The sequence below is a fragment of the Numida meleagris genome, chromosome 2 (genome assembly GCF_002078875.1).
Source record: "Numida meleagris isolate 19003 breed g44 Domestic line chromosome 2, NumMel1.0, whole genome shotgun sequence".
Classification (NCBI taxonomy): domain Eukaryota; kingdom Metazoa; phylum Chordata; class Aves; order Galliformes; family Numididae; genus Numida; species Numida meleagris.
Genome location: NC_034410.1, coordinates 90,494,906 through 90,504,957, shown reverse-complemented (window position 1 = coordinate 90,504,957; position 10,052 = coordinate 90,494,906). Strand labels below are relative to the sequence as shown.

The following is a 10,052-nucleotide window of genomic DNA, read 5'->3' as shown; positions in this document are numbered from 1 at the left end:
AGAATCATTAAGATTGGAAAAGACTCTAAGACCATCTAATACAACCGTCAGCCCATCCTCGCTAACCACATCCCTCAGTGCCGCATCCACACGGTTCTTGAACACTCCGGGGACAGTCACTCCACCACCTCCCTGGGCAGCCTGTGCCACTGCCTCACTGCTCTTCCTGAGAAAGATTTTTTCCTAATATCAAACCTGAACGTCCCCTGGCACAACTTGAGGCCATTCCCTCTTATCCTATCACTGTTACGTGGGAGGCCAACCTGCAGCTCACTACCTCTTTTCAGGGAGTTGTAGAGAGCGATAAGGTCTCCCCTGAGCCCCCTCTTCTCCAATTTGTCCGATTGAACAAATATTTGAACTCAATCTTACAGAGCAGCTTGACTAACTTTGCACCAGAAATGATTACCATGCCCCATATCAACACTGCATTCCCGCAGAAGCTGGAGCAGAGATTTTTCTAGATGTTCTGGAATTTGGCAATCCCATAGATGTGTACAGACACAGAGAAGAACTCACTGAGAACAGTCCAGTGGAGAGGGACTCAAGGGTCCTGATGGACAAAAAGCTGGACAAGTCCCAGCAGTGTGCGCTTGCAGCCCAGAAGGCCAACTGTATCCTGTGCTGCATCAAAAGAGGAGTGGCAGCAGAGAGAGGGAGGGGATTGTCCCCTTTTGCTCTGCTCTCATGCGGCCCCATTTGGAGTACTGAGTCCAGGAGTGCGGTCCCCAGCACAGGAAGGGTACAGAGCTGTTGGAGCAGGTCCAGAGGAGGGCTGTGATCAGAGGGCTGGAGCATCTCTCCTATGAAGAAAGGTTGAAGGAACTGGGCTTGTTTAGCTCGGAGAAGAGAATGCTCCGAGAAAAGACCTCATTGTGGCCTTCCAGTACTTGAGAGGAGCATAACAGCAGGAGAGGACTGACTTTTTACAAGAGCTAATGGTGATAGGACAAGGGGGGAATGGCTTTAAACGAAGAGAGCAGAGACTTAGATGCCAGGAACAAACTCTACTCAGAAGGCAATGGGGCGCTGGCACAGCTGCCCAGAGAAGCTGTGGGTGCCCCATCCCTGGAGGCGCTCAAAGCCAGGTTGGATGGGGCCCTGAGCAGCCTGAGCTGGTGGGGGACAGCCCAGCCCACGGCAGGGGGTGGGGCTGGGTGGGCTTTGAGGTCCCTTCCAACCCAAGCCATTCTGTGATTCCATTTACTGACTGAAATACCAAGTACATCGCTCCTACATTTGCGCCCACACACGCAAGACCCTCTGACACATGTCTCCGAGGGGCTAACAAGGAAGACGGAGGGCAGGACGCCAGGCGTACAAGAGCACCCTGCCAAACCGCTGCAGACGGCAGCGGCGTAGCGAAGGGCTCCGCCCCGGGGCGGACAGAACGCTGGGCATGGCGGGTGCTGTAGTTTCTTCCCGGCAGCCGTCTCCTGCGGCGGACGTAGGAGGGAGGTCGGTTGAACTACAGCTCCCAGGGGCCGCGGAGACTCTCTCCCCTCACACCCCGAGAGATTTCCGCAACAATGATGGCGGGGTGCAGCCGTCGGCGAGCGAAGGGCAGTGGGAGCTCCTGAGAGGCGGGACCGCTTCCCTCCCTCGCCTCTGTGTGCGTACCCCGCCGGGGAGCAGAGCCCCGGGAGAAGGGGTACGGAGGCAGCAGCCAAGGAGCACCCCCGCTAGGCGCAGCCCCGCTCAGCATGCTCCCTGCCTCCCTGGTGCGGGGCAGCGCGCAGCTGCGGGCCCCACTGGGGTGTTGGCTGCTGGCGGGGCGGTGCGTCAGGTGGCGGCCGCAGCCCCGCGGCGGGGAGCGGGCTCTAAGCCCTGCTGGGCTCCGGACGGGTGCCGCCATCTGCACGCGGGCGGGGGGGCTGAGCGCCGGGAAGCCCGGCGGGGACGGCAAGCACGTGTCGGTGCGGAGAGATGAGAAAGAAACGCTTCTGTCCACTGTTGAGAAAGGTAAGGCCTGTGATCACCGGTGGAGTGCCGCGCCAGTGTGTTTAAAGAGGCTGAGACGGAGGACGTCCTTGGCTGCGGTTAAAGTTTCAGAGCCCCAACACTGGGAAACTGGAAAAAAACGCAACTCTCCGAACACCAGCAAATCCTTATTTCACACTTAAATACTTTTCAGTGTATGTGTTGCACAAGCAGAACGGAAATGTGGCTTCTTCCAAACAACTGGTTGATTTAGTGCTTTTGTCATGTCCATGCGAGGGGTCACTTCTAGTAACCTCTCAGTCCCCTTTTTAACAGGAAAACCCATCACATACAGCCCACTTAGATGCTGTTAAACCAAGTTTACTTCCAGTAACTAGGCAGCGTGCTCTGTCTGACCCTAACGTCTTTATAGGTAGCTGTCATTTTGGTTCTTTTCATTCATTTCAGTAGGAAGTTGTTACTACACAGCCTCTGAAATTCTAAATTAGAAAAATAAACATGGAAAATACCCTCAACTGAAGGGAACATTGCAAGAAAACTGTTTTCTAATGTTTCCTTAATAATTTGTACTTTGCTAAAAGGCACACTTTGTCACACCAGGAGTCTCTTCCTCAGTTTTTAAAGAACACTGAATCTTGTGACATTTTTTTCAGTGTATATTAACTCTTGTACATTAAATCAAATTACATCATAAGTTGCAGGTGATGGTCTCAATAAATCAAACATGTACATTGGTCTAATACTCTCCTCTTTATTATTCGGGGAAAAAAATGTTTAATCTAGAGATATAAATATGCCCTAGAGAGCAGAGACGTTCCATGACCTCTTAGTGATGAGGCACGATGGAAGCTGTGGTTGGAATTTTTATTTCTGCCAGTATGTTATTTGAACTGTAGACTAACAGAATGGTCTTTATGTAGTTAAGGTAGTCATGTTTTTACTTTCCATCCTGATAACTCTCACATTGTTTTGTGTCTGTTTCAGTGAAAGAAGCTGGAAGAGACTTTACCTATTTGATTGTGGTGCTTGTTGGAATTGGTGTTACAGGTTATTTTAAAAATTTTATTCCTTATCAGAAAATACTTTTCAGGAATTCTATCTAGTTAGATTAGTTCTTACTCCATTTGTTTTTGGTTCTATTACAGGTGGTTTGTTCTATGTGATTTTTAAAGAGCTATTCTCTTCTTCCAGTCCAAGTAAGATCTATGGAGACGCCTTAGAGAAATGCAGATCTCATCCTGAGGTTGGTTTTAGAACGTACTGCCTCTCTTCAAATCGTAAGTTTGCACCAGGAATCTCACAAGCAATCCTGCAGGAACATCACCATGGAGCTTAGTAAATGCCAACAAGATCTGCCAGAGTTGGGTCAGCTCCAAATCCAGACCTACACTTAGTGAAGTTAATACAGGCACTGAGCCTGAATGTATTAAACCTGCAAAAAGTCAAGGCAGTGTACTGCAGCACAACAAGAGATGCTATTACAGCATCTGCCATGCCAGAACATGTACTTACACAAGTATTTGCAGATCTGCTGCTCAGGGAGGCACCTGGTTCTACTTACAATTTATAGGTTTGGTTTGATGACATTTTCTCTCAATGTGGTTGTTCTGCTATGACACTTCAGTAGGGGTCTGTTGTCATATGCAGCACTGCATAAATAACCACAAATTTAAACTCTTAAGTTGAAAAAAGGTTAACATTGCTGTGGTTAACGGGAAAGGAGAAAGGGAACAGGCATCTGATAAATCACATAAGATAGGTGGATGTAGCAATCAGAAAGATTGAACACAATGGAAAAGGTGTTACAAAAGAGGCGGAAGGACCAGCACAATAGCAAGGTGCTACAGAGGAAGGGAAGTAGATTGCTCACCCATATCAGAAGATTCTAGGTTTGTACAGAAAAGCTTCCACCAAGGAATTCTTGCTCAGTGGCAGTCAGCCCTTAAATGAGGCCTAAGAGGGGTGGAGCCTGGCTTCCAGCTTTCACCGGATTGCCTTCACCTGTGCTCCCAGGGCTGACTGGATCTTTCCTCCAAGTGCTCCATCAGTGGTTCAGGCCATGACTCAGCAGCTCCCATACAGTTGTTACAACCAAAAAACAGTCCAAAACTAGTCTCCAAAATATACCTCAGACAAGATAAGAAACGCACAGAGTAACTTTCAGAAAAGTTGCCACATATGCTACTGAGGTTAACCTGAAATTGAAGTCAGAAGCTTGTTACTAGGAAAAATTAAAAAGACTGCTTTAGAGCAAGTTTACAGAATTAAAGTTGCTCTCCAGTGCTTATAAAACTACCCTTCCTTTCTAATCAACATTATGTTTAAAGCTGGAATAATTTGGTCTGGCTTTGTAGATCTGAAAGAAAAAAAGCTTGCATTTCCTAAGCAGTAGTCATTTTTAAATAAGATGAAGGGGAGCTAATTTGCGTTTTAAGATTCAGATATTCTCTTGGAAGAGACATGAGCAAATATTTCATGCTTTTTTCCCCTTTACACACAAAATGTCAGTAAAGTATAAAATACACAGTAAGAAAAGAGATTAAAATGTCTTAATGTCAGAGGATGATACAAATGGGACATATTGCTAGGATTTATTGTAGGCATTTTATAAGCAATTGTAAAGAAATCACTGAAATAGAGTAATTTTTCCATGCACTGTTTTCTTTCATAAACTCTTGCATTCTTCAGCCTCACAAGGGGCATTTTGTTGAAAGAAGATGTATTCACAGAAGGGATATGAGCTACTGCTAGAATATCAGTTTGAATGTGATGGCTTCTGACAACTCAACCCTCTTTTCTCTTGTAGGTAATTGGTGTTTTTGGTGAACCCATTAAAGGTTATGGGGAGGCAACGCGAAGAGGAAGACGACAGTTTGTCAGGTGCCATTTGGTGTTTGCTCCGTACAGATAATAGTTCTTGCACAACAAAGACATTCTGGGTCACATCATAGAAAGCTAGAGCTAGGCTACTGGACTGTGTGACATACTCCTTGTTTTCACTTTGAGTATTTTTGCTGTACATCTTGTGTGGCACACACCCGTAAACACAGTGCACATAGAATATAAAATGCCAGTTCTTGTTCCTCAGAACAAGCAGTGGTCAGTGTGGTAAACATGGAGAAGCTCCCTACAAAAAAAAAGTAGTATGAGCTGAAGAGTGTAGTGTAGAGCAGGCATGCATCTCAGGAACAGAGGTGAGACTGAAGTCTACAGCCTGAAGACCTCAAATAGAGTGAGGTTGTTCTTTGAAAAATTGGAGTTTTTCTTCTCATGAAATAACGTTTCTGCACAGGAGAGACTTTTAGCAATCTAACTTGTGCATTTTAAAGCTAGGCTGCATATAGCTGTGCAGTGGCTGTAGTCACTGCGGAGACCATTGTCCTGAGCTGACATGCAACACTAAATGACCATTATTTATATTGCTTTCTGATACTTGAGGCCAAGCCCCTGCTGTGTATTTATCAACTTCTACAGAGCAATATTTTTGCCAAAAAAAACCGTGAAGCACATAGGAAACTGTCTTGATGTGGTTTAACAAACCTAAAGTTGATAAAGCATTAATGACATGCTTTGGCTTGGAAAATTGAAAGTCCCTAAAAAAATCCCTCATAGTCTTGGTGATATGAGTGTTTGTTTCCTAGATGTCATTCTGAATCTGAGGGTTCTTTAGAACAAATACAAAGAAAATTGATAATCTTCTGCCATTTTATTGCTATTGAATTTTGAGAGGAGGATTGCAGTGAAAACATTTAAGTACCTTGTCTGTTAACCATCAACTGCTAAATAGTTCTTTCTTCTGACTTTCCACTACTCTTTATTGCCCACAGTAAAGCTTGGGAAGACAAGTCAAGAAGGAGCCCATGGTAGCATAAGGGCTGCATTGGAATACACTTTCTCACAAAGTAATGAAGCAGTTCCTCTAAATAGGAAGCTGAAATTTAAAGTTTAACTACCTATCCTTGCTGGGTGGGTTGTGGATTTTTAAATTTGTTTTGCTGTTTTTAGTCACATTGAATACGTAAAGGATGGACTGAAACACATGCGTTTGAAGTTCTATATTGAGGGCTCTGAACCAGGAAGGCAAGGGACAGTCCATGTGGAAGTCAAAGAGGTATGTACAATTGCTTGATACAGCTGACAAGGCCAATCTTAGATTTGAACTACCAAAGAGAAAAAACTGCTTGAAATTGTTTTCCTCGTTACAGAATCCTGAGAGAGGAAGATTTGATGTCCGTTACATATTTGTGGATGTTGATACCTATCCTAGAAGAACCATTGTTGTAGAAGACAACAGATAGCCAATGGTCAAAGTTCCTGCCTCTCTTACTGAGTATTTAATGATACTGGCGTAGCCAGTCTACACATGAATTGTTTAGTGTTCTGGATTATATCTTTGGGGCTTTATATCTATGCAGCTTTGGGGTTTTGTTACAGGAAGTAACTTCTCAGGGCCTCCATTAAAGTCTTTCATAACAACAGATCTGCATTTGATGAGAAACCAATGAATAACATTACAGCCATTTCTTAGGGAAATACGACATAGGAAAATAATGTCTCTTAATAAACTGTTTAATGCTGGACAATATCTCTACACCCAAAAACTGAGTGTTAGGTGGGGAGTTTCTTGTCTTCCTTTGCTTGGATTTCCTGCTAGCTCTAAGATAAAGAAAGTGATATTTTAAGTTTAGACAGACTCACCGTTTTCACTCTGGATGCCTTTGTAGGCGACTAGTTAAAATAAGAATGTGTGTTAGTGATGCAAAGGAGATCTAGCTCAAATACATCTAAGAGTATGAATTGTGGAGACCTGCATCCATGGCAAATGACTAAACATAAAGACTTCAATATTGTTATCTTCTAAATAAACAGCATCTGTACTGTCTGCTCCTTTCAAGGTCTGCCGCTCTGCTCCACTATGTAATAATGGCACTGATGTAGCAGCTCAGCACTGCCAACAGTTTTTCCATTAACATCACTAATCTACATCTTCCAGGAATTAGATTCATGTACTTTTACCTCAAATCAAAAGCGCAGATCATGACTGAATTTATCACTTGTGTTTCTTCGTTAGTGCCACGTGGCAGTTACTAAGCATAATCTTTTGTATTAATGATCAGACCCAGCTGCGTCTGTCAAGCAGCACCATCCAAAAGCCATCTGCAAGCCTTAGCTTCCTACAGTTAACCACTTTTAAACACCAATAATGCATTTTTCTTACATGCCATGAGCTTTTCAGTTCACTAGTTATTTATCAGTACATTAAACATATGCTGATGTTCAGTTATCAGCCCTTATAACTGGTTCTTTTATTGGTACATTTGGAGTGTTCTAAACTTACAATGTTTCCTTATACAATACCAAAAATGTTGTATGTAGACATTTAGTAATGCTTTACTGCCCTCCTGTTCTTCAGTCTCCCAATAAACTTGTCTGCATAGTCCTAAAACATAATACTTTAGATCTGGATAGTTTTGCTTTCTATTAAGCGAAACTGTGCTTAATAAAAACTGTGCAGAATAGCACATACAGAAAAGCAGCTACCAATCTCAGTCTGCAGTAAAGTGTGAGGTATTTTGGAGTTTCTGCGTTGTGTAGAATAGAACTGACTTCAATCATCCAGGCCAGAGGGATTTTTACAAAACTTAAAACATCAGTTGAGACTGGCCACAGTGAGTCCATATCTGTCAGTTTTGGCAGATGATAAACTTCTCTGATTTCTTTTATCTATTAATGGATGCTTATCAAGAGTTAGCAAGTTCACAACTTTACTCACAGTCAAAAGCTATCAAACTCAGTATTGCTCCCAATTGTAAGTATGAGGTACTTTTTAAGAAGTGGCTCTAGCAAACTTTATTTTTACCTACAGTTACAGGCAACATTAATGTCAGTTTGGAAAGCTGTCTAAATAATGAAAGCCATTGAGTCCTTTTCATGTGGTTTTCATGAAAGCAATAGTTAATAAAACCACCCAGTCTTTCTTATTCTTCCCAATTCTTCTTAGCATTGTGCTCTACCAAAACTTTTCAAACCAATTTGATTTCTAACCCAATATAGGAAAAGAAAGAAGAAAATCAGAAGCTCTTGTTGCATTGCAAGCTGCTGCAGTAGCGACTGCCATGTTTACTTGCTATCATTTATGTCCAGTTGCTATAAGCATGCATATGTCATATATGGCAGTTAACGAAAACTACCTCTGCAAGAGTTTTGTCAGTGGTGCAAGACAGAGCAAGTTAGAGCACATCAGAAATGCTGCAAGCTATGTCATTTTATAGTCTAATACTAAGCTCAGTAACCTTGAGCCTGTATTATACCTCAATAAAAATGTAACAATTCTTCAATTTTTATGAAACGAGACAATAGAAAAATACACAGTTTGGACCAGAAAACTTGATGATATTTTTTCCACTCCTATATGAGTTTCTTCCTTCTCAAGCTGCCTGAAAGCCATTGTAAAATTCCTTGTCAACAATGGAATTGACAGGCTAGATTTTCTTCTTGTATCCATGCTCCAGTTTTGCTCTCATATTAATCTGACTATAGCTTGTTTTCTTCACTGCTGGGGAAATGTAAAAAACTTTTTAGAGTAAATGGTGTAGTAAAAACAATGTGTTAAATCCAGTCTTTGAGGGAAAAAAAATCAGGCCTGCCTTAAAAGAAAGATACTGAAATTAAAAACAGCGAGGATAGGCCAGCTGTTAGGTTTACTTTTGATTTGTTTTAGACCCTTGTTTGCACTGAAGAAAGAAACTGTCAGGACTAGAAGCTTTCTGCGAAAGGAAAGATGTTTCCAACAGTGGAGGTATGTGAAATATCAGACAAGAATTAGCAACTGGGGCTAATGTCCACGTTTGACTTCAGCTAGTGAAAACACATTCCAAACTTACTTGCAAACAGATTTCTGAATACTTTTATTTCACTAGCAAGGAGTTCCTAATAAACACAAAAATAGAGTGTTTTTCAGGGGTTGTGTGAAAGAACTGTCTGAGAATGAGATCCCTGTTTGTCCAGTCACTGTGAAGCATCAGAACAGAAGTTAACAAAAGTTGTTTGTAAAGGACTCCATGCACTTGTCATACTTTGCCATTTGTGTCAAATGCCAACGTTGTGCTTCCTAGCTGGGAATAAATGCTACAATTACAGATGTCAGAAGTCTTTGCAAAGTCAAAGTAATGATTCTGTCTGGCACTCTTGACAACCAATCTAGACCCATATGAGAAAAATGGAGACAGACCATAAAAAAGGATGGCAAAAGGATGAGACACAAGGTGGATGTGGAGATGTTCACTATGGAGCTGTCCTTCACATAAAAGCAATGTGCAAACTTCTACTTCATGCACTGCATTTCAAGAAACTGCAGAATCCAGAGAATCAAATCAGGTCATTACTTTCAAGCTAATTTTTGTTTAGGGTGGCCCCAACACCACTAAGAAAATGTTTCATATCTTGTATTTACGTGGAACTGTTGTCATTTCCACAACTCATCTTTCTCCTGGGGAGTTGCAGGAAAGCAGGTGGGTGAGCACATTTACTCAAAGCTGCGGGATACACAGCCATGCTGGCACCCTCCATATATTTAGTAACAAGCAAAACATGGACAGAAAGAAGCTGCAGAGGAGGAATGTATAAAGCATCTTTGTTTATTCTGCTTTGTAAACAGCAGAACACTAGAGAAGCAGGGCAATGTTTTTCTTCAAAGGCAGCCCTCTCAGGGTACCTTCAGTCACACACAGCTGAAGTTAAGGTTGCATTACACACCCTACTGTGGTTAAGTCTGATAGTTACTCACAGACCTGTAATAGTACTTGAGACCCTATACTTGACATATTTCCTCCTGGATGCCATCCTCAGAATCATCACTGTAGTGGAGAAAAGAAAGGAAGTCCTTATTATCTGTAATCAAATTCTGGCATTTGCATATTTGTAATCAGTGATGTTGGTTCTGTCCCAGAAAGAACTGTGTGGCAGGTGGTGCCACCTGAGTTTGCAAAACATTCTTTGCTCTGCACCATCACACATTAATGGTGCAGATAATGGTGCAGAGGTGCAGATTCACTTGTATTTCTGTAGTAGCAAGGCACATCTAAAGAAAATCAATTCTGCTTTGTGAAAGG

The 10,052-nt window shown here is 42.5% G+C and overlaps 1 protein-coding gene across 1 annotated transcript; it reads left to right on the top strand.

Annotated features, from left to right (window-relative positions):
- TIMM21 (translocase of inner mitochondrial membrane 21) lies at positions 1,491–9,087 on the top strand. Its single transcript, XM_021387349.1, has 6 exons — positions 1,491–1,962; positions 2,926–2,988; positions 3,087–3,184; positions 4,748–4,821; positions 5,947–6,052; positions 6,147–9,087. Exons 1-6 carry the CDS (start codon positions 1,704–1,706, stop codon positions 6,237–6,239), a joined length of 693 nt encoding a protein of 230 aa, XP_021243024.1. The 5' UTR covers positions 1,491–1,703; the 3' UTR covers positions 6,240–9,087.

What these genes read in the sequence shown, in the direction of transcription:
- TIMM21 (XM_021387349.1), top strand. Translation starts at nt 1,704, where the DNA reads ATGCTCCCTGCCTCCCTGGTGCGGGGCAGCGCGCAGCTGCGGGCCCCA. An exon ending in TGTTGGAATTGGTGTTACAG is followed by an intron (nt 2,989 to 3,086) that starts GTTATTTTAAAA and finishes GTTCTATTACAG; the next exon opens with GTGGTTTGTTCTATGTGATT. An exon ending in GGAAGACGACAGTTTGTCAG is followed by an intron (nt 4,822 to 5,946) that starts GTGCCATTTGGT and finishes TGCTGTTTTTAG; the next exon opens with TCACATTGAATACGTAAAGG.